Raw genomic sequence first — 26879 nt, forward strand, 5'->3', positions numbered from 1 at the left:
AAATAAGAATTGCTTCTTGAAAAGCACACAGCCCTCTCCTGGCAAATGAACATGCCCGTTGTCAAGCCAGCTGGCAGGAATTCTAATTACCCTGGTGCTGGGATCCCACTGTTTTCTATTGTAGGCCTGCTAGAAAAATGCAGATTGTCTTTCAGTGTGACTCTATCTTGTCATTGCACTTTCACTTGCAAGAGAACCTTCAGTTTTGTTTTTTTTTTATTTTTATTCTTCAAATTTGGAACAAGCAGATTTAAGGTGCATTTTTAATTACATGCATGCATATGTCATGAACTGCCTTCAGACTGGCAATAGTTGCAGTTGGTTATCAAAATTATTAACTTTTCTAGTAGAAATATTGCACTGTGACCCAAAAAAAAGTCCTTTGGAGTGAATTTAAGGATAATAGATAATAGAAGATACATTGCCATTTAATTCAATTAGCCCACAGGCAGGGTTTTGTTTGTGCTGCACACTCCATAAACAAAAAAAAAAGAAGCCTACATGCCACTAAAGATATATTAATGCAAACATAAAACCTAGAAACTGTGAAAGAAGTTGTCTGTAGTTGTCAGAACAGTGTCTAATTAAATTTCTAGCAGATTTCCTAAAAAACAAGCAGAAAAGCTGCTGAGTTTTCTTGTATTGTTCAAGAAAATATTTCTATCACTCCCTGAGAAGAGGAGAAATGCATGGATTGCTCACAGGGCAGCAGCAGCAAATAAAGATTATTTTTAGGTGCAGCTTTGTTTCTAGTTTTTTTGTAAATGCCTAAGTTATTCCTAAATCATTAATTGGCTTAAAGCTTTTGCCACAACCATTTGCAACAGCTAGAAAGGAAGTAGGTAATTCATAGATCCACCACTGCACAAATCTCCTCCACTCACCTCTGCCCAAATCTAGGTCCAACAAAAAATGCTGGGATTCGTAAAAATAACTCAGAACCATGTATTTTTTCATGTCACTGCACCCCAAGTTAAAAATAGTAATAATTGTTGTTATATGGCAATTAGGGGCTATGCTTCTTTGTCTGTCATCTCTTAGGTGTGTAAGCATGACAGTTATTCTACTTGAAAGTTACTATGAATTTACCTTCTGTAATATAAATGTAGTTTAATTCTTGTGAAGTAGGTTTTTTTTTTTAGTGTTGCACCATATTTTATTTTATTTGGATTAATTTGAGTGGTATTTAAGTGTCTGTGAGCTATGTCGATGGTTAATGTCAACACTCAGATGTAGTAGAAATGCTATTTTTCACAGTGTCAATTTGAAAGGTAAAAATCATTTTTCACATAAAGATTAAGTCATTTCTATGTGAGAGCTCAACAGAGTTTGAGAGACTAAAGGCCTTATTGCAATATAACTTTTTTTCCCAAAAATTCAGATTTGCTGATTGAGAACGAAATAAAATAAAATCACTGTTTATCAGTGAAATGTTAAATGCTGTAACTTAAATAAACTTAGAATCATACAGACTCACAGACCCACCAGGTTGGAAGAGACCCCAAAGATCATCAAGTCCAGCCCATTCCCCAACCCCTCAACCAAACCCTGGCACCCAGTGCCACATCCATGATTTCTTTAAACACACCCAGGGATGGTGGCCACCACCTCCCTGGGCAACCATTCCAGAATTTTATCACCCTTTCTGTAAAAAATTTATTCCTTTTATCCGACCCATATTTCCCTTGCTGCCGCTTGAGGCTGTGTCCTCTGGTTCTGTCAGTGCTGCCTGGAGAAAGAGTCCAGCCCCACCTGAGCACAGCCACCTTTCAGGAAATTGTAGAGACCTCCCTGCTCCTGCTGGCCACACCATTCCTGACCCAGGCCAGGAGCCACTGGCCTCCTTGGCCACCAGGGCATACTGCTGGCCCATGTTCAGCCGGCTGCCGACCAGTTCAGCTCCCTTTCTGCCTGGGCACTGTCCAGCCACTCTGTCCTTGGCCTGTAGCACTGCAGGGGGTTACTGTGGCCAAAATGCAGGACTGGGCACTTGGACTTGTTAAACTCCATCTTACTGGACTCTGCCCGTCCCTCCAATCATTCCAGGTCTCCCTGCAGAGCCCTCCCACCTTCCAACAGATGGACACACGCTCCCAGCTTAGTGATAAAAGACTCAATACCCTCACAGATTTAGTGATGAAAGGCTCAATCCCCTCATCCATGTCATCAGTAGATACTGAACAGAGCTGGCCCAGCACAGAGCCCTGAGGGACACCACTGGTGACTGTCCCCAGCTGGATGCAGCACCGCTCACCACCACTCTCTGGGCCGGCCATGCAGCCAGTTCTGAGCCCAGCACAGAGTGCTCCTGGCCCAGCCGTGGGCTGCAGCTTTTCCAGGAGTGAGCTATGGGAGACAGTGCCAAAGGCCTTGCTGGAGTCCAAATAGACACATCCACAGCCTGTCCCGCATCCACCAGGAGGTCACCTGGTCATGGAAGGAGACCAGGTTGGTGAGACACAACCTACCCCTCCTAAACCCCTGCTGGCTGGGTCTGGCACCCTGGCCACCCTGTAAGTGTCGTGTGGTGACACTCAGTGTAAACTGCTCCATCACCTCACCGAGTACTGAGGTCAGGCTGACTGTAACTACCAGGATCCTCCTTCCCACCCTTGCTGTGAATGGGCGTCACACTGGGCAGCTTCCAGTCATCCTGAACCTCTCCAGAGAGCCAGGACTGCTGGAAAATGATGGAGAGCGGCTTGGCAAGCTCATCTCCAGCTCCCTCACCACCCTGGGTGGAGCCCATCTGGGGCCCATTCTGCTCCCTGACACCACCCACCAGCCCTGGAGGACAGGTGTCCTGGGGACAAGCCATCTTCCAACTAAAGACTGAGGCAAAGAAGGTGTTAAAAACCCTTCTGCCTTCCCCTCATCTGCGTTACTAAGTTCTCTCCAACACCCAGTAGAGGACAAAGGTTGGCCTTACCCTTCCTTTTGCTGTTAATATATTTGCAAAAACATATTTTCTTATCCTTTACAAAAGTTGCCAAATTAAGTTTGACCTGAGCTTTGGCCTCCTAGTTTTTATTTTTCCTACATGCTCTAGCATCCCCCTTAAATACTTCCTGAGAGACCTGATCATCCTTCCAAACATGATACATCCTCCTTTTATTCCTAAATTCCTTCAAAACCTCCTTGCCCATCCAGGCTGGACATTTGCCTCGTTGACTCATCTTTTGGCACACAGGGACAGTCTGTTCCTATGCCCTCAAGATCTCCGCTTTGAAGCATGCCCACTCTTCCTGAACTCCTTTGTTTTTAAGGGCTGCTTCCCAAGGAACTCTCAGAAAAAGTCTCCTGAATAAGCCCAAGTCTGCCCTCCAGAAGTCCAATGTAAAAATCTTATTGATGTTCCTCCTGATTTCACCAAATATTGAGAATTTTATAATTTCATGATCACTGTGTCCCAATCAGCCTCCAACCACAGCATCTCCCACCAGACCATCTCTGTTTCCAAACAACAGATCCAACACAGTCCCTCCCCTGGTGGGCTCACCCACCAACTGCGACAAAAAGTTGTCCTTCACACACTCTGAAAATTTCCTGGACTGCCTCTTTTCTGCTGTATTGAGTTCCCAGCAGATGTCTGGTAGGTTGAAATCACCTACAAGAACAAGGGCTGATGAACCTGAAACATTCTCCATGTTCTCTCTTCATCCTGGTTGGGTGGACAACAACCAACTCCCAGCAGGATGTCAGCCTTGCTGGCCTTCCCCTTAATCCTTACCCACAGTCATTCAACTTCATCATCATTAGTTTCCATTTCCATGGCATCAAAAACTCCCCAATATAAAGGGCCACCTCTTCTCCCTTTCCTGTCTTCCCCTTCTCAGAGGAAGTATTTTGTGTTTGGTAGTTAAATAAACATTGCAGTCAAGGTTCAGCCAATCATTTTCCTGAGTTCTAACCTCTGCCATGGAATTTGGGTTGTGCCTCCAGCTCTGCAGTAACCCATAGGACAAGAAGATATGTGCTGGTCTAAGAAAACATTTTTGTCCATGTTCATAGAATCAGTACCAAAAATAATTCTGGAATAAGAAAGATCCAAGTTGTACTAATCAAACACCAAGCGAGGTTGTTAAATGTTCATGGCCAGAGCTTTAGAAAAATAAAAAAGGATTCATGAAACACATTGGGAATAGTGCTGTTGCAAAGTAGTTGGCCTTTCTTTGGATAGAAACTTTTCCAGATAGTTTGATGCTATGGTTCTCTCAGCTAGGGATACACAAATCTTCATTCTCAAATTCTTCTCAGCCCAGTTCCACTAAAATTACTTTGAATATGGCAAGGGATGATGTCAGTGTTTTTAATTTGATGGAGTTAAAAACACAATCACCTCATGAAGAGGTAGTAAAAAAAATTATAATAATAATCTGACTACACCTTTTCAGATATGAGGTTTTAGATGTACCCGTGTTTCTGAGTGTAGGAATAACAATGAGTGGTCTGGTGACAAGCCATTGGCTGTGCTTCAGACAGTGATCAGAAGTGAATTATTGGTGAATGAGTGTAAGAAAAGGGAAAAGCACCAAGAAAGGGTTGTCCCAGTGAATTTTCCCAGCTTCAAGGAGTCTTCAGTTTAAGGATCTTCCTGAATCAGAAGTTGTGTATTCCTTTAATTTTGCTGCTCTTTTTTACTGCCATTCTTCAGCTTTGTTTTCTGTTGCAGTTCCCCAGCATTAATCCATGAATAAATGGGTTTTGATGTGAAATTTACAATCCTATCCATCCTACTCGAGGAGCAGAATGGAGGAATTAGACTAGAACTGAGCAGACAAGTCCTGAATAACCACCTTCCATTTCAATTACAACATTATACAGGAAAAGACATAATCTGCTTTCACTGCTGTCTCCATATGCTCCTGTGCTATGCTGGAAGTAAAACTTTTTTGCACACTTGCTCAAGGTAGGAAATTCCTCTGAATATCCATCAGAGGGATGTGAATCCCAGCCTGGGGACTGCAGTGTGGAAAATTTCTCATAGGCAGGGCGTGGAAATCTCTGTGTTGAAGAACAAGAAGAAATAGGCAGAAGCCCAGATTACATGTGTGTAATCTATGCAAACACCAGCATTAATCAATGAAATATCAGTGGTCATCTGTAACCCCATTGTCCAGTGGTAAAGTTGGCATTTGGGGACTGTCACACCACTGCAACCACGATGGGGTCTGCAGACACCTCAGGAAGGAATGGAAGCTGTGTCTCCAGCCACCTCTCTGCAAAAGCACTTTGGGTAGCACTTGTAAAGAAGATTTTGGGGTTGCCACGAAATGGTTGTGAGGAAGCAAGCCCTGAAAAAGCATCATTTTGTTTATGGGTGGGCACTTTGCTAGCAGAATTTCAAACACCCATCTAATGAGCTCCTAAAAATCAGACTTGCTGTTATCTAAAGAGCTGTCCCCGGCAGAGCAAAGTGGGCAAGAATATTTATGTGTCAGGAGGAATGAGAAGAAATAGGAGCCTGGGCTGGGTGGTGGGGAGCAGCAGGAGCAGCACCAGAGGTCATCTGTAATCCCACTGTCAGGGTTTGTGTTCAGCACCATTGCCAGGCCCTGCTCAACACAGCCAGGGTAATCTCATTACAGAAAATGAGGTGCTTGGAGGAAGAAAGGATTGCAGATGTCTAAAGCAGATTTGTTTTCTCCCTGCCTCCAATTTTGCATCTGTTTGTTTTGATGACGTTAGCTAGAGGCAGACCAACAGAGGAAATAAGAGTTATATATTCATGCTGCAAAATCAGGCATGTTTCATCATCAATAACAAGAAACCTTTTCATTCTAGTTGCAGAGGCATAATCATCACATTTTCAAGCAATTTTTAAACCATTTGGACATTTTGCTTAATTTGTGGACTGATATAAACATAAAATATTCAAATTAAATATGCTCAAGTAACATATATACCCAGTCATTTCTTCTTATTATCTCTTGCTGTAGCAACTCTTTATCTTAAAATAGTTTATCTTTTCACTATGAAGAACACGAATTAGCTACTTATTTCCCTACTTTAGGGTTCTTCTGAGGAGATATCAATGTATACCACGATAAGCTAGTTGTCATTTACTTTGTTTTGCTCAAATATTATTGTTCAGCTGGAGGGATTTGCTGTTGCCAGAGATAAGGGTGGAAGAATTAATCTCCTTTCTTGGGAGCTGTTTGATCCCCATACCCTTGGTCTGCAAGGAAAATCTGGACCAAAGACCAATTGGTTTGTGGTGCAAAATGGTGCATTAATGTTTCTAGATATAATTAAGGTTGTAAAAGAAGCCTCCAAGGCAGATTTATAACTCTGCTGTCTTCACATGGTGAGGATTCTCAGGGGAACTGAAAAATTCACTTTTCCTCTGCTAAAGACTTTTCCCATCTTTCTTTGAATCTGTTCATGTAGCTCTTGGTACACCTTGTCATCATTATCTCCATGGACAGTGACATTTTTATGGGTAGAGATTTGTGTTTGGTGAGAAAAAGAGAAGCATTAAATGGGGTTTATTTAGTGTATACCCATAATTGTCACTGTAGGATCAAAACCAATATAATTTGCCTTAATATCTTGCTTTTTAATGACACTGAAATAACAGCTCCAGATGATAAAATCTGCCTGGAGAATCTGTATCATGTCAGGGATTAATTGCTGTTTAATTTTTCTTTATTTCTTTGCATCAAGTGTGTTGTCATACCCCAATGCATCTGCCTTAACTAATAAAAATATCCTTTTTTTTTTATTTAATGACTAACATTGACCAGTTCAGATTGTACATAATCTATCACTCTAGTGATATTATTATTTCCCAAGTTGTCATGATTTCTGTTAAAAGAACCATGGATTTAATAGAAGCAGAAGCATAGCAATAAAATATAATACATTTTGCACTTGTTCTGCAAAATATGCCTCTCAATTAAAAAAAAACCAAAACTGAAAAATCTCATTTTGCCTATTTTCATTGTTAGAAGTCAGTGGTATATCACAGCTCTTAAACACATAAGGAAATAATTGATAACTTGAAGAAAAGTGGGGTTTGTGTCTGAAATTTAATATCATGTTCAGGAACTGGTTTATAACCAATCTTTTAGTGATAAACCACATTTAATGGAACCAAGGACTGGTCATTCAGCTGAGAGTTCTTAGGAAAAACAAATTTCTTGTGAATTTAGAGAGTAACAGCTCCATTAGCATTTTTACAAGAAGGAAGAGTGACTTGCTAATCTAGTGGAGGTTTTTGAAGAAATTAATGAGCATATGGCTAAGGGAAGTCCATTTGCTGTGGTATTTGACTATCCAAAAATATGTTCAATATTTGATTTTAACTGATAAAAGAAAGTGAATGGAAAGGTTTTCTTGTATAAAATGATGTCTGATTAAAATAAATACCTAAAGGGTGAGCAAAAGTGTAAATTTAACAGTGGAAGGACCTCACTGACATTATTCAAATGAAACTTTTGATGAAATCCTGGCTGTTCAATGAATAAAAAGGTTTTTAAAAATATTAAAAATAGGAGAATGTTCTGATAATTTAAGAAATATAATAATAATATTGTTTAGGAACTATTATCTAGTATCATGCTTTCCACACATCTCATGTTGTTGTGTCTGAACTGAACACAAAAGTAGAAAGTATCTCTAATGTGGTAATTTTAAATTTTAGGAGTGGTACTCTTGCTTAGCTCAGATTGAAAAATGGAGAAATGTGACAAAACCATGACTGGAACTGCAAAGAAAATAAGGAGCTTGTACAATAAAGTACCTGCTCCCTGAAGGTAGAGATTGTCTTTGGATTTCAGGAATAATCCTCCTAAAGCTAAGGAAGATAAACACTGCTGAGCTTGTACGGTCATAGCTGAAAAAATAGAGTTAAGTGCTGTGCTTGGTAATTAAACTTAGAAAGGAAATTGCCTTCAAGTTAGAAAGGAAAATTCAGCTTTGTCTTGTAAGGATTTCACGCATATTTCAAATAAAATTTAATACATCTCAGACACGAGATGAATTAACAGACATGGCAAATATTAACATGGCTCCAGCATGCCTCCTCTTTAAGGTCACCTCAGAAAACCTCTCTTCTCTTTTGTCACAGCTCTACTTTTAAATAATTATTAGTCTATGACTGCAGCTGTTAAAGATGGTTAATTTATTTCATTGGTGTGTCCTGTAGGTACGGGTGTGTTGTTGAGTTACACATGCACACAGAACACATCTGTGTGAGCTTTCTTTTTCACTATGAAACAGCACATTTTTTTTTTTTTTCAATAACTATCTATGAGGAACATTTGAAAACCTGCACTTAGGAGAGACTGTCAGCATTCAGGAACACATATAATCACAGGATATGATTATCTGCAGGTGCTTTTATTGAGAGCTCTGGAATCAGGTTTACAGACCCAAATCTGACTCCGACACGGCTTTAGAGCTGAATGTATTTTATATTCTATCGTTATATAACTTACATTGTAATTATTAAACTTAGATTTTTCTATTGTATACATTGACATGAGTTTCTCGTGATCGTTCTTAGGCCCCTGACCACAGTTTCTCATGATTATTCTTACGATTAAACAGTAATTATATTTAATTACTAAACAATCATCACATCTAACAGTTATATAATTTATCATGTACAAGCTACACAGGTGCAGTTCTATTAAGGTACAAGGTCTACATGTACCAAGGGTATTTATTTTTTCTTTTCAGGGCCTACTAAGCTTAATTTTCCTTTTAACCCTAAATCCCCATGATTTTAAAACCCATTTACTACCAAGAGGAGTCATTTACCTCTGTCTTCCAAGCAGATTCAGCACTTCTCACACTGAAAGATTCCATTCTGCTTGGGTGAAAATGCTTCAGAAACAGCTAAGATTTGAATAGGCCTTTCAATCCTCAAGTAATGCTTGATGAAAACACAATGAGGAATGACACCTTCCCAACATTTGTGGGTTTTCTGAATGTGTTCTGCATTGTCCCTGCCCGTGCTGGTGACAAAGAATTTGTTTTCTTCTGGTGCCTCCTCAAGCCTGGCACAGCAACAGGAGAGAGCCACGTTTTGTCATATTCCGTGCAGTTATTATTCAAGTGCTGAAGGCAAAGCTTTTATTTTTGGCTGATAAAGAGATGTAGCATGAGGAGTTTAGGTTCTTGCTGAGCTTTGTGGGCTGGTGAGAACCTGTGTGAAATCATGACGTGGTGCAAGTCGGTCATTGGAGTAAAGATTTCATCTGAGCATCTCCTGGAAGTTTTTAAGGTTTTTAAGGAGGAACACTCCCTGAAGCCCACCTGCACCTTTTCAGAGCACAAGCATGTGCTTGTCCATCACCATAATCAACTTAAAACTTCAGTTCAGTTTATCTTTGTCTCCATCATCACCCCACACCTGGGGATTGCACTACCCTGCGCTGTCTCCTGGCTGAGAGGAGCAAATTGCACTGGTCACTTTTTCTTCTCTGCACCTTTAAGTTAATGAGGAATTAAATCATTTGTGACTTTCTGTCTGGGTGGTGTAAGGATTTCATGTAACAGTATGATTTCAGAATTAATTTTTGGGTACTGCTGGAGGTGAAACTGCCAGCTTTCTGAGAAAACCTGAAATGTAAGTAAACATCTGCCCTGTGGTGCTCTAAATTGCCAAAGTGCAGCTGACCTGCAAAGCAGAAGGTCCTTTGAGCCACAGAGCAACACTGGCTGCCAGAATAATTCCTGTGATTACCTTCTCTCCAGATTCTGCATCAGAAATGAGGAAAGGAACATCTCGGGTACTCACTTGAGTGTTGAATAGTAGATAAACTGCCAATTGTTTGTGCATAATGAATTTTCATCATTTTCTCAATTTACATTTGTGGATTGCTCACAATAGCTGAATGCTTTTGTTCCTGTGACCAAATGGAGTGGCTTCAAAAAAAAAAACAACAATGTATGCAGAAATATCTTGATTTTAAAAATAGATTAGGTCTACAAGTATTTCTGGTGAATACATTAATGATGAATACCATACATAAAGTTATGAACACTGGAACATTTCAGTTAAATACATGCTTTGAGACTTGCTGATTAAATGGATATACCTTTAAATATTTTTAATGTAACTGAATGACAACTTATGTCTATTTTCATATTTCTAGAGATAACTGCAATAACAATTTGTAGCACTTTGGTTAAATGCTGAACTTTGAGGGAAGAGCAGCAATATGGAACTTTGCAATAATTACAGGATTTTACATTTACTGTTAACAATCATTTCAATATTTGAATACGAGGACTTTTTTCATCATTGTGTCCGTAAAACCCAAACTCACAAGTCTTCAGCTAGAACAAGCTAAAAGAAATTGAAAGTTTAATTCATTTTACTACTTGTATAATGAGAATAGTTATTTGCAAGAAATAGTTTTGTAATTTTTTTTAAATTTCTATGAACAGGTGATATAGTCAAGTATTTTGAATTTCTTCTAAGCTGGATTTGGCATGATATTCCATGATATTCTGGATCTATTTGTATGCTATTGCAAGTAGTGACTTGGGGCTCAGAACAGTTGATCATTTCAGTCAAATTTTTTTTTTTTTTTGCATTTGCAGGGTGCTCTGGCCCACTAGGGATAGAAGGAGGGATTGTGTCAAACCAACAAATCACTGCATCCTCCACTCACCGAGCTCTTTTTGGACTCCAGAAGTGGTATCCCTACTATGCAAGGCTTAATAAGAAGGGTCTTGTGAATGCCTGGACTGCTGCAGAAAATGACAGATGGCCATGGATTCAGGTAACAGATGGAGCTGAGGAGGAAAAAAAATATCCTTGATTCAATTTCCAGTGTCACTTAAGAAACTGATGAAGACAAGTGGTTAACGAACAGCTAGATTCTTATTCACTGTCAGGGACATAGCCGGGGCTAAAAGGGACTATTTTGTTGCAAAACAGTGATAATCTTGACTTTACAAATGCACAAGCCCCTTTTTTTTTGTTTGTTTTTAATTTAAAAAGCCATGTGCATATGTTCCATTGTGGCTTCCAAACCGTGGAAACAGATTTATGTAGACTCCTTTCAAAAAAAGCTGCTTTCCACATATGTTGTATTTGGTGGTCAGCTCCTTAGAAGCATATCACAGCTTTATGTCTTGGTGGAGATACCCTGACACGTGCTAAAGGTTGTAAAGTGTCGTTTTGGCAGTGCCAGACCATGCTGGAAGAGCTGGTCCTCTTTGCTGAGCTGCTCTGGGCACACAGATTAAGTACTACTGGAAGTAAAAGGAAATGTTTTAATTAAGATTGAAACAGCTGTTTAGTTCAGAAACATCCACGAGGCTGAAAATACACATTTTCACATCCCACTCAAGCATGTTATTGGTAGAGCAATCCAAATGGCAATGCCCTCACTGTGTACTGGATTTCTCCGTGCCCAAAAAAATTCCTTCAGTAAAAGCAGTGAGTATGAAGTCCTGTAGGTTTTAATGGAGATCATTATCTAGTGGTTGTTGTAGCTCTTTGCTTGGATTGTGTTTTCATGATATGGGAATTGGGCAGAGCTTTGGCAATTTCAGCTGTTGGTTAATAAAGGTCAGTGAGTTGGATACTTATGTGGAAACTTTCATGGTCAATGTGTGAGGAGGATGCTTCCCTTCCAATGAACCCACTGCAGGTTATGAGATATTTGAACATTTTATCTGCCAGAATTAAGTTGAACTGTCCATAATGCTCTCAGCTGTGTCAGCCACACTCTAATTGAGATTACCTTGGTGTCCATGGCATTAATATTTGTTCATAGTCAATGTTTTTGCTCTGACTTTCATTTTTTATTTTTCTGAGAGGCTCCTACATATCTAGGGGCAGAAGCATACAGAATTACCTGCTCATTTTTCTTGTATGGACAGCAGACACAAAGCACTGTTTGATGAAGTCTTCTGAAACTGGTGCACTGGGAGTGCTGGATTTTGTCACCTCTGAAAACGAAAACTAGTGTTACTGCTTGTTATTTATTGCAGAGTGAAAACACAAAGGCCCTTCAACGTGTCGTAAGTCAGTTCTCCTCCTTAAAGATCAGAGGGGTTAGGAAGTCTGTAAAATTTATACATTGAAAAAAACTGGAAAGGATCATGCAGGGAAACCTGAGCAGATCTATTTCCATGGGAGTAGAAAGCTAATGTAACTTTAATGCATAATGAAAAAATCCACTTTTGGGCTGTGTTACAGTGTAGGCTTTATTAAATGAGCTGGAGAAAGATTTCAAAATCATTTAGCACTGGCCCCCTAGACATGTCTGTTTTGAGGAGAAGAACTGGATAGGGATATTTAATGGTCTAATGCTTCCACATTTGTTCTTGGCACCATGGGGGCAGTTCCCAGGCTCCCTTGGACTTTGCTCTCTGGGAAGTCTTCCCTCTGCTCTTGCTGCAAGGGAGTCCTTGGGCCAGTGGAGAAAATGTGTCTAAAATCTCAGACCATGGCATCAGGTCTGAAGAATTTGTTCTTTTTTTCTCTGGAGGTTACTCCACTACCTTACAGGTAATTTTGACAACCATGGGGTGTAAGGACTTTTGAGATGCTTACATCACACAATTAATGTGTTTTAACCATTCCCTTATTTTCCTTCTCATTTTCTCGCAAAATAAACTTTAGTCTATCGTTTGCACAAAATTTGTCAAATGCTATTTTTTAATACTCTTTTCTTCAGTTCGGGGCAAAATTAAAAATATTCTTTGTCATTCCAGAGCAGAAATCTTCAGAGGATTTCTTTCCTTCCTTTTCTCTTTCTTTAAAACACCTGGAACCAGAAAATCTGAAACTTTTATTTTTTGGGGGGAGATGATAGTTGCAAGGAAAAAGTGTTTTTCAGTGTTCTACAGAAACCCTATTTAGATCTGGCAAGGTGGAGACTCACAGACACTTTATGCATTGTAGATCTTTACATCAGAGCACTGTCTTGTTCTTCAAGTTTTAAGAAACAAACACTGACCCTCCTGTGGGCGAGCAGTTTGATGAGAGGAGAAGCAGAAATCCCACATCATATTTCTGCATAGGTTCTGTAATGCTCCATAAATTTTTGTGGAGGGGTACAAAAAGTCAGATTTGGGCTAAATTTTTGCCTCATGGGAGACAAGATGTCAAACCCTCTACTTGGGTTTTTACTCTGCTGTGTCACCAGCTTCTTCCCAGACCCTACTGGGAGCAGGAATCTTTTCCTTGCTGCTCTGAGTGACGAAGCACTTGGTCCAGAAGAAGAAGGTACTGAAAAATGCTGTGAGTGTTTGGCAGAGATTAAGTGGGAACTTACAAAGCCAGAAAATCCATTTTTAGGACATGCAAATTAACATTTAGTGTGGTGAACCTGAAGCAATCGCCTGTTCCCCTCTTGTAGCTTCTAATGCTAGATAAATTCTAAAGGAAGCCGTGTATAATGGGCAAAGTCCCTCAAAGTATGATTATGTACAGGCCTGTAGCTATTTTTGCCTTGTTCCATCATTATCAATTTTCTTTGTCATTTAATTCCTTTATTTATATGCAGCCTGGCAAATAAAAGGTTTGAGTGCTCTTCTTATAACTCACTTGTAATGAGTGCAGAAGTTTTGTTTTTTTTCTCTAATCTTTCAGGTGTCTGATACACATGAACTAATTAGTATGCAATTTCATTTTCCTGCATTCTCCCAATGAACTGAAAATTGAAATTGCCATTTTAAATTTACACTCTCAGCATGTAATTAGTAATGGCACTACAATGCTTGTAATTGGCTTGTGATTTAAAGGGTCACTGACCATGTTTTTGGAAGCAAATTAAAGCCTGAGTAAGTCATATCTGCCTTTTAAAGTTCTCCTGACCTCTGTTTCTCCTCACAGGTTGACTGTGATAAAATAACACCTGTGTGCTGCTTAGCACTTTATTAGTGATATTAACTTTTATGGTATGGAAATGCAATGACAAAAAAAACCCCACATACCTTAATTTTTCATTAATTGGTCCTGAAGTGTAACCAAAATGCTCACATTGACAGTTGCAGTTATGAGTCTTTTCTGTCAACTCTTTTTTCTTGTTTTTATAAGCAGTTTCTCTTTCTTATCCTTTTGCATTTATGATTTTAAAAATGTTGGTTTGTTTTTTTTTCTGATTTCACTTCATTTTTCCTCATTCCTTGCATCCATATTTTTCTATTCCTGTATTAGTTATTCTTTTTAAGGCAGTATGAATCAGAATAGATATGGCCATGGGCAGGATTATTGTTTCTGTTCTCCCTCTGCCATATCCAAAATCATGGATATTATCCTACCCGTGGATTATTATCTAATAAAAAACACAAACTGCCAGCAGGAGTTTGTGAATGTTACTCCTCTCCAGTGAATTCCAGTCAATGAATCCATGCCTGTGGCCTTACACTTCTCCTCTCCCACTTTCAACACTCCCAGGTTGGTCTCCCTGTTTTAACCACCCTCAAATTTCTTAATTCATTTTTCCCCTATTGACAACTTTTAAGTGTTTTGTGGTTTTTTTGGACACGAAAATTCTTTTTAGAAAGTGTAAAACCCACAGCCACCAAGAACAGATTGCAGCATAGTTTACATCTGGAGAATTTTGAGAAAATGCACTAATTACTGAGCATCATGCCACTATGTGGGAGATGTGTTTGAACGCCTGACCTGCTGCTGGAGACTGTTGTGTATAAATGTAAAGTGTTAAATAGAATAATAAGACCCATATTTTGTTATCTCTCACTAAAATGACATGAACTGTTTCTCCAGAGACACTGGTATGGCTACAAAACATTTTTTTTTAATACAATATTCAAATATTTATTTTGTTGTTGAGAGTAGTTGGAGGCTTGAAGGATTAATTTACAAAACAGGTAGACTGCTCAGTTTGGCTGCAGAAGCAAAAGTGGGAAGTAAAATCAGTTCAAGCTGACTATTCATCTTTTTTCCTCTAGTTTTTTTGCATACAAGATGATCCCAAATATTTATTCTGAGGTTTCTTCTTCAAAGAATTCATCCTTTTCCATCTACATTTCATATGTTTTTCTGATTGGAATCAATTTTCAAAAGTCAAGTTTAATTTCAAAATGCAAAAGCTACAGATCTTACTTAGAATATATGGAAGGACAAATATAATTCTATAATTTTGCTAATTTATCCCCCTAACGGTTTTTCTGATATTATGTGCTAAAATTCATATGAAACACAATAATGATAAATACAGCAGTTTGATAGAAAATGTGCCCAACCTCTGATTAGCAATTTAAATACATTAGCTCTCCAGTCCAAAGAAAAATATATTTGGTTTATTTACCATTTCAGTGTGTCTGTTGTAAATAATACCTTTTACTTTTTTAAATTTAGCTTATTTAATAAATGTGCCCAACTTTAAGAAAATTTCTTCACTATATTTCTTGAAACTATGAGCAAACACTTTTGCTGCAGATATTTTTCATAAAAAAGATCACCTGTGATGGAAAGGGACCTAGCCCAACAGAGTCAGGACAAAAAATTCCCTGATCTCTGTCTTATTTAGAATTAATTTATTTAGTCTTTTTTGTTGTTGTTGTTGAAAAGCACAGAGAATGCTTTAAAAGAAAAAAATCTAACTATATTGGCATATAATTGCTGTTAGGTAGAATTTATGTTTTAATTGAGGCTTAATATGTTTTTTACACAAGTGTCTCCACACCACCATTTGTTTCAATTCCACCTCTTGTGCTCAGCCTCCCCTTTTTTGAGACTTTCAATCCCGTAGCAAAATTAAATCTGTGACTATGAATCTCACAAACCTAATTGTAGCTACTATGACACAGGCTAAAATTCTTTGTATAAAAAAAAAACTTAAGTTCCATCCTTCTTATCCCCAAGCAGAAAACCACAAAGCATTGTGTGGGATTTTTCCTCAAAAAAAAAAAGTTATCAGCTTCCCCATAAAGAGCCTCCAAAGAGCAAGCACACACCAGGTGATAGCTATTTGCTAATGAAATGATAAAACCCAAAATACACAGAGGCCTTGCAGAACATTCACTCAAACATCTGTTGGTGAGAGCTCCAAGCAAACTGCCATCTGTGAAGCCATTCATTTTGTCAAAGTTCATTTCCTCATTCATGAGCACTGGTGAACGGGCTTCCAAAAATACCTGTCACTGCAGTTTAAATGTTTTATGTCGCTTAATGTAGCTCTCATCTCAGTGTCAGGTGAACTTTATGAAGTGCAGCCTCAGAGTCAGCCTGCAAGGTGATGTGCACTGCATAGGAAGATTTAACCTGCTAAGTTAAATGCTAAAAAGTTGTTGAAGTTCTTCTTTTTACTGACACTATTTTAAAAATTGGCTCAATATCATAGAAGGATTTCCTTGGAGGATATTGATGAGAGGTAGTAAGTATCTGAAAGCCCTTAGCTGTGGAGAACAGAAACTAATAAGGAAAGTGCAGCTGAATTAAAACAATACCACACAGGACCTTTGATCTGCAGGAATTAGAAGAGGTTGTCTGCTAGCCAAAGCCTGCCATAAATTCACCTACTTCAGTGAACTCAATACCAGTGTCTGCTCTCTGCAGACCTCCCTCATCATCTGAACATTTAGCTTACAGGCCAAAAACGTAATTTATGTACTCAGAGCAGAAAACAAAGGGGCTGAGAGCCGATTTCTTAGTGCAATCATCCACAGACTCCCCGGTGCCCTGTATCTTGGTATCCATTTCATATCACACCTCCTTCTTCCATCCCAGGCACAGACACTTAAACAACTTTGGGCTGAGGTTCTGGGTGCACAAAACAGCTCAGAGTCAGCAGCCCCATGGCAACTGAGGCATGCTGCTGTTCTGAACACCATCCACAACATGCTCTGCCAGCCCCCGTGCCAGCTTTCCTTAATTGCTGCACCTAACGTGGCAGAAGGACTGAAGGAACAGGACCTTTAAACACTTTATTCCCTGCATCTGCAACGATATGCTTTCCAACTAATCTTTTCTTTCCCATTTGCCACTTTGACATTAAAAGCAATCAATTCTTAGAAAGTGGTGACACGAAAAGGAACAACCACACGTCCACTTGTTTTTTGGCATCAGGAAGAAGCAAGAAAAAGTTGCTCCAGCACCCTTGTGGTGGTCCATAACAGAATGATGTGTGGGTATCCCAGTCACCTTGTGGGGAGGACAGCATCCAAATCTGTGACATGATGTCATGCTGATGTGTGATAGTCAAAGGAGTAACTTTTAGCTTCTAAACACTTGCTTAAAAACTGGATCCTCACTTGTATTTTTTGTCCTGCTAGGCTTGACTTCCAGAAAAGTGTTGTTTCAAGTTATTTCAATATAAAGCTAAGGTTCAGGGAACAAAGTTTAAGATAAAATAAGACTATATGTCAGGATATTAAGATTATTTTGGTGTGGTATGCAGGCATACGTACACAATCCCAGGATGGGCCAGCTTGAAGGGGGCACAGAGGGTCACTGGTGCCACCTCCTGCCCCGCAGGGCCACCCCAGGGCACAGGACTGTGTCCCCGTGGCTCTGGAACGTCCCAGAGGAGACCCCAGGGCAGGAATTCTGCTCTGGGCAGGAACTGCTGGATCAGCCCTGCCCGGGGCTCTGGGACACAGCCTGGGGCTGGAGCAGAGCCCTGCACTGGGACAGACTGGGACAGACTGGGACACACTGGGACACACTGGGACACACTGGGACACACTGGGACAGACTGGGACACACTGGGACACACTGGGACAGACTGGGACACACTGGGACAGACTGGGACACACTGGGACACACTGGGATAGACTGGGACACACTGGGACAGACTGGGACACACTGGGACAGAATGGGACAAAGTGGGACAGAATGGGACAAAGTGGGACAAACTGGGACACACTGGGACACACTGGGACACACTGGGACAGACTGGGACACACTGGGACAGAATGGGACAAACTGGGACACACTGGACACACTGGGACACACTTGGATAGACTGGGGCACACTGGGACAGACAGACTGGGACAGACAGACTGGGACACACTGGGACACACTGGGACAGAATGGGACACACTGGGATAGACTGGGACAGAATGGGACAGACAGACTGGGACACACTGGGACAAACTGAGACAGACTGGGACACACTGGGACACACTGGGACACACTGGGACAAACTGGGACATACTGGGACAGAATGGGACAGACAGACTGGAACACACTGGGACAAACTGGGACACACTGGGACAGGCTGGGACACACTGGGACAGACTGGGACAGACTGGGACAGAATGGGACAGACAGACTGGGACAGACTGGGACACACTGGGACAGACTGGGACAGGCTGGGACACACTGGGACACACTGGGACACACTGGGACAGACTGGGACAGGCTGGGACACACTGGGACAGACTGGGACAGACAGACTGGGACAGACAGACTGGGACACACTGGGACACACTGGGACAGGCTGGGACACACTGGGACAGACTGGGACAGACAGACTGGGACACACTGGGACAGACTGGGATGGACAGACAGACTGGGACAGACAGGGGCAGACTGGGACAGACTGACAGAGATAGACAGACAGGGACAGACTGGGACAGACAGGGACAGACAGACTGGGACAGACTGACAGGGACAGACTGGGAGATCCAGGGAGACAGCAGGGACACCCAAGAACAGACAGACGAGGTCAGACAGGGACAGACAAGAACACCCAGGGACACCCAGGGACAGCCAGGGCTGGGGCCCCTCTCTCTGGGCTCTCTCCAGCTGAGCAGCCCCAGCTCCCTCAGCCCTTCCTGGGCACGGGGATGCTCCAGCCCTGAATCCCCTCTGTCCCTCCATGGACCTGCTCCAGGAGCTCCCTGTCCTCCTGTCCTGAGGAGATGGGCGCTGCACTGCAGATGTGCCCTCACAGGGCTGGGCAGAGGGGTAGGATCCTCTTCCTGACCTGCTGGCAATGCTCATCCCAATGTCCCCCCAAATCCCATAGACCTTCCTTGCCCCCAGGACACTCCGCTGGTCAGGGACAGCTCATTGCCCAGCAGAACCCCCAGGTCCTTCCTCACAGAGCCACCCCAGCAGGTCTCCCCAGCCTGTGCTGCTGCCTGGAGCTGTCCTTGCCCTTATTATTAATAATAATAATAAAAATAATAATTTCCCTTATTAAGCTACAGATATTTCCTCCCTCCCTAACTGTGCAACCTGTCAAGGTCCCTTTGAAGGGCTCCTCAGGGGTTTTGGCCTCTCATCCCAGCCATGTGTGGTCAGGGAACTGCTGAGGAGCCCTCATCCAACCCCTGAGGAACAAGTTAAACAATTCCTTACCCCAGTATTGAACCTTGGGGAACACCAGCAGTGGCACATCTCCAGCTGGACCCCATGACACTGATTACAACCCTCTGGACCTGCTGCTCATCCATTTCTCAGTCCGAGTTTCTCTCACTTCTGTTTCCATGGCCCCACAGCATTCCAAGCTGTTGGAAGCACAGAAAGTCACCAGCACCATGAGAAATGCCCCAAAAAAAAAAAAGGGCTGGAGTCAACTCATCCTCCTTGACCTCCTCTGGAGAAGGTGGCATGTGTTTGTCATCTCAAAGACCTTCCAATTTAAGCCACTCACAAATTTAGCCTTTGAGACCTTGGAAAGGTCAAGACTTGTCAAAACCTAGTACAGATACAAAACATTAATAATGCTTTAACTTAAAGTGATTGAGCTTAAAGCAAACAAAAAAGTGCCTTCATATAGAAAGTTTATAATATTTTTTCCTAGGGTAATAAATATATGCAGTAGTGAAGCTATGTAACGCAAGGTAGTAAATAAGTGACAAGTCAAAAATGGTTTATTTAGGGTTGAAAAAGAGAGAGGGAATTGTAGGAATATAAAAAGATAAAAGATTTTAGAAAGTGCAAAAAGGCCCCAGAAAGTAGACATAAAGCTAAGAAAGGGTGGGAAATTTCAAAACCTTCTCATGGGAAGATAGGAAAATAAGAACCAAGTGAATACATTGATATTTATCATAAGGAGCAAGAAAGAACAAGAACTTAGTGATAGTTTGAGATGTCAAAAGTCCTAGATATATGCTTTGCAAAAATAGAAAAAGTTTCAATCTTATATAATGAATTACTGTATATCGTTTGAGGTTCATAGAAGTCCTTCTGTTAATGTTAAACCCACATGGGTCCTGTTCTTATTGTTTAGGGTATAATGACCCTGCACCTTTTCTTTTTTGTTATTGGTTCAAAGAATATGTAGAAAAAGGCTTTGCATAAACTGCCATCTTGCCTTTGATCTAGATTTGTATGATTTGTAGATTTGTATTTCATTTCTCTGTGTCTCTGGCTATTTGCTTGTATGATACAGACATAATAAATACTAAGTCTGCAACCAGCCAGGGTCCCAACCTGTTTGTGAGACACAGACTGATCCAACAAAAAATGTGAGCATATTTTACTCCAACACTCTTAGAACCTTCTTCTTCCATGAGTGGATACGATAAAAAGATGTGGTTCAAGCCTTGACTGTCTCAATGAGATTTTTCAAAGATTTTCTATCACAAAATCAAGCAATATTTAATTTTCTTTTTAACCTAATTTTTTGCCTTCAAATTTTTGTAGAAGGAAAAATATTTTGAGGAAAAGTGTATATATAAATAGGGAAAATTATAACTTTTCACCAAAGGGTAACTTTTAACATTTCTTTATGAATTTTTTTTTCACTTTTGTGTCCTAATTTCAAAAGATAATAAGAAATATTTAATGAGTATGGTTGTCAGGGTTCGACAAATAGCCAATTTCTTAGGGTTCAGAAGATAAAAATAATTTGAGCCAACTTTCTGTGTTCTGTAACAGCAGCTGAGGGCCAAGAAATTATTAGAGTGGTGCAGTCTTTTCATCAACCACATTGCCACTGCCCCCTGTGTGCTTCACTAGCCTTTCACTGCCCTTGTGTCTACCCCAAATCTTGGCCCACGCAAGCAGTGTCCCAAAAACTAACAGGTTATCCCCAAAGATTGATTAGGATTGCCTTGACCATGAAGAAAGGGGATAACTATTCACATTTTAATACAGGTTGTGCACCATTTGATAGCACTGTTATCAATAGATAAGTTTATTCTGGGAATGTGCAATGGGATCTCACAGGGTCAGGAAAGGTTTACCTCCTGAGAATTCTCAGATTTCAGATGGTTAACACTCCTTTAATCAGTACATTTGATGTCTTTTCAAACCTTGAAACTCTGTAATTTCATGACTTCTTGGTCTGGGAACATGCATAAGACCTAGAAAAATCCCGCTGAAGCCAGAGTGGGAATTTTTCCCAGCTGTCCAAGAGAAGATCATAATTTTCTTCACAGTTTTTACCAGAGTGCATCTGCCAAGGTGCCATAAAAACAGATGGAAAATGTGTGAGAGGAAATACCTCTCAATATCTGAAGTTATTTCACAACCAGAAATTTCCCTGAGTGCATTTTCATGGTGATTTTAATATTGCACCTTTTTGAATTCCCTTCTTTTTCCCTAAGAAAGACAGTTTTCATGTAGGTTGAAAAGAAAAGTATGAGCTTTTGATCTGAGTCTGACATCACATCATCTAGATCTACAAGCTGTCGATCAGAGCTGTTTTACAAGGGGAAATACATGCAGATATTTTCAAGAGCATTTTTATTTATAAATTCTTAGGCTGATTCTTCAGGATGTTTTCTGGACATTGTGGGGAAGTTCTTTCTGAGAGCCATTAACATTCCAAAGGCAGGAAGAGTTTTCAAAAGTTCAAAGCATATGAAGAAAGTAATAATAGCAATAAATGACCTTAGTTTCTTAGGTAACATTCAGTTTCAGGTAGCTAATGCTCATTTGATCAATACTTTGCAAATAAGATGATATTTTGCAGGGCTACAAACATCTGAATAATGTGGATTGATTATTGGCCCCTTCTTGAGATGGCAGTCTAAACATGGCAGTGTTTGAATAATTCATATAACCCTGTTAATGGCATTCATAACAACTACCTTTGGGACTAAAATAATGACTTAATAATAAGAAGGAGCAGACTAAGCAAGTTTTCTAGTCTGTCTAATTATGTAAACTCTCTGAGGCATAAATTGAAAGTTCTCAACAAAAGCCAAATGAAATAGGTGATTTTTGGTAATTCTCATAGCATATGTTCTTCCACATTAGCATTACATGGGCCAAACAATACTTGTATTTATGTTTTCCATACAAGGGTCTAACATATATTCTGATCTTTTCACAAGGAGGCAAATTAAATTACTGGTCCAATTTGCATCTCTTATTCTGCATGTCTAATTTAAAGCAGGTACATGAGTAAGTCTCATTGAGGATGGCAAAAGTGAAGAGTTGTTTTTGGAAGGTTGGCTGAGGCTGAGATGCAGGTGGGCACAGGGAAGTCCTGAGAGGGGTTTGTTCCTACCCTGAGGTGTGATAAACTGGAAACAGCAGGAGAGTGAGTTTTCAGAGGATGTAATAGCAAAGTTATGAGGGCGCTTTGCTGGCTCCACATCCACATAAGTGAAACAAAATGGGCTGGGATCAGAAACAACCCGAGTGTTTAACTGCTCTGTCCTCAAGGTGCAATCCCACAACCACGCTGGGAATTATTATTTTCAAAGCAACCTGTAACAAACTTTTCTTCTCCTAGCCTATTGCAGGACAACAATTTGCACCATCATGTGAATATTTTACAATAAAACAAGTTTTTCTCCGTGGGGCAGACCCCCTTCCAGCATGTCAGCAACGATGCTGCTGTGGATAAATCCCTGCATACCCTCGCTGTGCACTGCTTAAAACACACATCACTGCCACCGTGCTGACTGCATTAATGCCCTGAACTAAATCCAGGGGAGCTCTGCTGACAGTGCTGATTAGGGGAGTATCAAAAAGCCACAGACAGGCAAGACAGATGAGCACCTTGTGTGCAGGTGCCAGCGAGGCTTTGCCAGGGGAAGTTAATAGTGGCTGACCTGCTGTGCCCTTCCTGCTCCCCATCACCAGCCCAGCACCAGGGTGAAACAGCAGCTTGTCCTGCTCACATTGGAGGAAACAATCTTGGGGACTGAAAAGGAAGGAGCTTTCAGACTTGCTGACTTTCCCAGTATACTGAGGGGATTGTGTCATGTTGTTCATTTCCTGGGTTTATTAAAAAGCATTTCTGTTGGCAAGTATCCCTATTTTTCATCAGAAAATGTTTGTCTGGGTGCTTTCTATCTAGCTTTGTCAGAATTATGACTTTGGGAAAAAAAAAAAAAAAAGAGAGGAGAGACAAAAAAAATTAAATTTCAATCCTTCAAAACCTGATGAGATCAGCAGGGAAGGGTTGTTGTAATAAATCTTTTAATGCCAGTATAACCTTGATCTCTTATTCAACCCCGTTTTTATGTGAGTAATGGTGAGTAGCAGTAAAGATATATTTACTTTGTGCTAGAAAAGATGAAGAATTATTTATGACAACACTATTCCATCTCATGACTGAAACAGGTAAACACCTTTGTTCTCCATAAAATGCATTTCTGTTTATGAATCTAAAAACTACATTTAAGATCTCAAAGACCCAAGGTTTCATATAGGCTTTAATTTGAGCATTTCTGGAAAGCTTTCTCTGGAGGAGCACTTCAGACAAGGCTGTTCTGCAGGAAATGTTTGTGGTGTTATTGCTAACAGTGAGATAACAAATGAGGGGAATATGGTTATGGATTCTGTCCAGGAGCATCACGTAGGGGTCTACTAAAAGTCATTCTGTCTTCTCATCCCCCTTCTCCTCTCCTGCCTGGAATAATGTAGATAAGACAGATGCAGCTGGGTGGCTTTTTTTATCTTTTTGCCCATTTTATAGCTTCTGCAAAGTGAATATGCTAGCATTTGATCATAAATTGTAAGAGGAAGATGAACACCGTGCACTGGAGCTGCCCCAGTCCCTGCTGTTCTGTTACATTCACACATTGCAATTCTGAATTTAATCTTCTTTTTTTCCTATGGTTCTAAGGTTTGTAAACCATGCTGAGAAGTTACTGATGGCCTTTGTTTTGTGGAGCCTTTTGGATTTGTTTACGAAAAACAAGCTCCTACATTAAGTCACAGCTACCAGTGGAGCTGCACACACACCATGCAGATTTGCAGGACTGGTTCTGAATAGCCTTTAAAAATGGTGCACTGTACAATCAACAAAAAATCTTAAAATTGCCTTATTTATATTACCACTTTCTCTTCGAGAAAAAGTATTCCCTGTTTATTTCCTTTGCAATATGATTTTTTTTTTCCAGGTTCCTGTAAAATCTAGATTGGGCATGTCTTCATGGGTGTAGACAACAATATAGCATCCCCAAACAGATTGGAGTGAATCACTGGAGTCCAAGGCATTAGTGAAAATTGTTTAATAGATAATCACTCCTACAGGACCAGTGCTGAGAGCAGTGAGCACAGCACCCTGGTCCCTTTTCCCCTCCTGTGGAGAAAGGCCACGGCTCTGTAACCTGCAGTGACCATCAGAGTGCTCTGTGTAATCATGGAGATGGCAGAACTTTACAAACAAGATTAGGAGGAATTTCAGGGACTTCTTACACTAAAGGAGTTGATTTTATTCCCTAGCTCTTAGTCATAGAGGTTATCTGCCTCAAGTGATTTTATTTGATTTGTTTTGGCTATATGGATGAATTCAACTTTCAATTTTGTACCCAGCAGAGGACCTCAGGTGGTGTTTCTTGCCACAGTCCCTGAACTCATATAAACTGAGCTGTCTCCATGCCTGTGCTCTCTCTGTGCTTTGCTCAACACCAGCACAGTGACTTTGCACTGTCCACCCTGTCTGTGCATAATCCAGTTCTTGTAGAGTCAGATTTAAATACATTGGTATCTGACTACTGGCTTCACTTTACACACAGTTTTACCTGAGCAACTCCATGTTCCTCACACATTCCAGCTCCAGAAATCCTCTTCATTGACATGCAAGGGCCATCACAACCTGCAGGTGTCAAGGAAAACCTTATCCAAGTTTCATAAAGTTCTTTGTGCCATAAGGTTTTAGGGCACTGGGTGTTCTTGGGCTGCAGCCAAATCCCTGGCATATCCCGGGTTTGTCGAGTCCCATGGAAGTCACTGGCTGCAAGAGACCCCTCTGAGCTGGTGCTAACCAAAGGTCCTTGAGCAGAGGTCAAGTCTGAATCCATTGCTCCTAAAATAAATTTAAATGGTAAATGTTAAAATGGTAAAACTGATCTGCTCTTTCTTTCTTCCATTCTTCCTTACTTCCTTTCTTCCTTCCTTTCTTTCTTTTTATTTCTTTCCCATTCTTTCCCTTTTCTTTCTTTCTTTCCCTTTTCTTTCTTCTTTCTTTTCTTTCTTTCTTCTTTCTTTCTTTCTTTCTTTCTTTCTTTCTTTCTTTCTTTCTTTCTTTCTTTCTTTCTTTCTTTTTCTCTTTCTCTCTTTCTCTCTTTCTTTCTCTTTTTCTTTCTCTCTTTCTTCTTTCTTTCTTTCTTTCTTTCTCTTTTTCTTTCTCTTTCTTCTTTCTTTCTTTCTTTCTTTCTTTCTTTCTTTCTTTCTTTCTTTCTTTCTCTTTTTCTTTCTCTTTCTTTCTTTCTTTCTTTCTTTCTTTCTTTCTTTCTTTCTTTCTTTCTTTCTTTCTTTTTTCTTTCTTTCTTTCTTTCTCTCTTTCTCTCTTTCTCTCTTTCTCTTCCCTCTTTCCCTTCCTTTTCTCTCTTCTCTTTCTCTCTCTCTTTCTCTCTGTAAGTAGATTCCTCAAATGTCTATGCCTGCAATTTCTTCTTACAAGGCCTTTACCATGCCTTATTACTTAAATTACTGAGGTAAATCTCTCAAAACACTATTGATCTCCTTTCATCCTTTCATCCTTGCTTTTTCCCAGTTCATCTAGGTAATGATAAGCAATGCTTAAGAAGTGAATCCATGACCTTTTTTAAAAAGATGTTCTATTCTTTTGTTCTATCCTGGTGACTTTCACCTCTTTGTCTTAAAACATCATCACACATGTAATTAAAATGTATAATTTTCTGTCCTGGATCTTAATCCAAAAAGCAGAGCTTCCTGAGCTGTTTTTCCCTCACAAATGCCACAGAAAAACACATTTGAAAAAGCTTGTAGCACTAAAGGATGTAGTTTACATTTCTTCAAAGCTTCCCACTGAAGTATATTGAATAGGAAAGATTTTAGACCGTGCTTTGTTACAGCATTGCTAAAGTTGCAGTATTTTCAATTTTTGCTGAGGTCGAATTTGAAAAATTTAAAACACATTAAAGAACCCAAAGATACAAAGGGAAAATTAATTCCTGAGGTATCCATATTCACTGAAAAGCATGGCATTAGCCCAGGAGGGATTTCTATGTAAGCAAGCCATGGGTATTGGAAAGCATTTTTTTTCCCCACTTCATTGGGATTTTATGCAAACGATGACAGGATACATAGAGCTTGGAAAACAAGGCAGCCTGGTTTTATTTCTTATACTGCATCAAGTTCAATACTGCTTAAAAATAAAGCTCAATTTGTGACTCAAAGGATGGACACTTTTCAATAAATCCCCTAAAAGGAAAGATTCTGCAAATGGGAATAGAACATACAATGGTTAATGCCATGGTTTCATTAGAAGTGGTCCTTTGAGAGTAAACAGGGAAATAAAATCCCCATAAGTTCTCATCCAAAACCCAAAGATTATAACCTGGAAATAGAAAAATTGGTAATTAAGCTAAAAAAATATTAGTTATCTGCATCATTGGATAAAAGAAAATTTGTTTGGTGTTGCATTATACCTTCCTTTTCTCATGCAGTGAAATGTAAAGATGCTACCAGTCAGCAAATTATCAATGTCTGGTTTCTGTTTCCCTGTGCTTTCTAATTTAGTTTTGCAGATGCTATTCAATTCATTATTAGCAATTTTGTAAATACATAGAAAATTGGTTTACTTGCCTGTTAATTAATATTCCGGAATTCCACA

The 26879-nt window shown here is 40.1% G+C and overlaps 1 protein-coding gene across 2 annotated transcripts in view; it reads left to right on the top strand.

The window, feature by feature from the left end:
• EDIL3 (EGF like and discoidin domains 3) overlaps positions 1–26879 on the top strand; it is a 238745-nt gene that overhangs the window by 154430 nt on the left and 57436 nt on the right. For both annotated transcript variants that reach the window (XM_021551870.2, XM_021551869.3), the window contains one exon: positions 10558–10739. In XM_021551870.2, coding sequence (XP_021407545.1) covers positions 10558–10739 — 182 coding nt within the window. The remainder of the gene's footprint in view (positions 1–10557; positions 10740–26879) is intronic.

The sequence above is a fragment of the Lonchura striata genome, chromosome Z (genome assembly GCF_046129695.1).
Source record: "Lonchura striata isolate bLonStr1 chromosome Z, bLonStr1.mat, whole genome shotgun sequence".
In the NCBI taxonomy this organism is placed as follows: domain Eukaryota; kingdom Metazoa; phylum Chordata; class Aves; order Passeriformes; family Estrildidae; genus Lonchura; species Lonchura striata.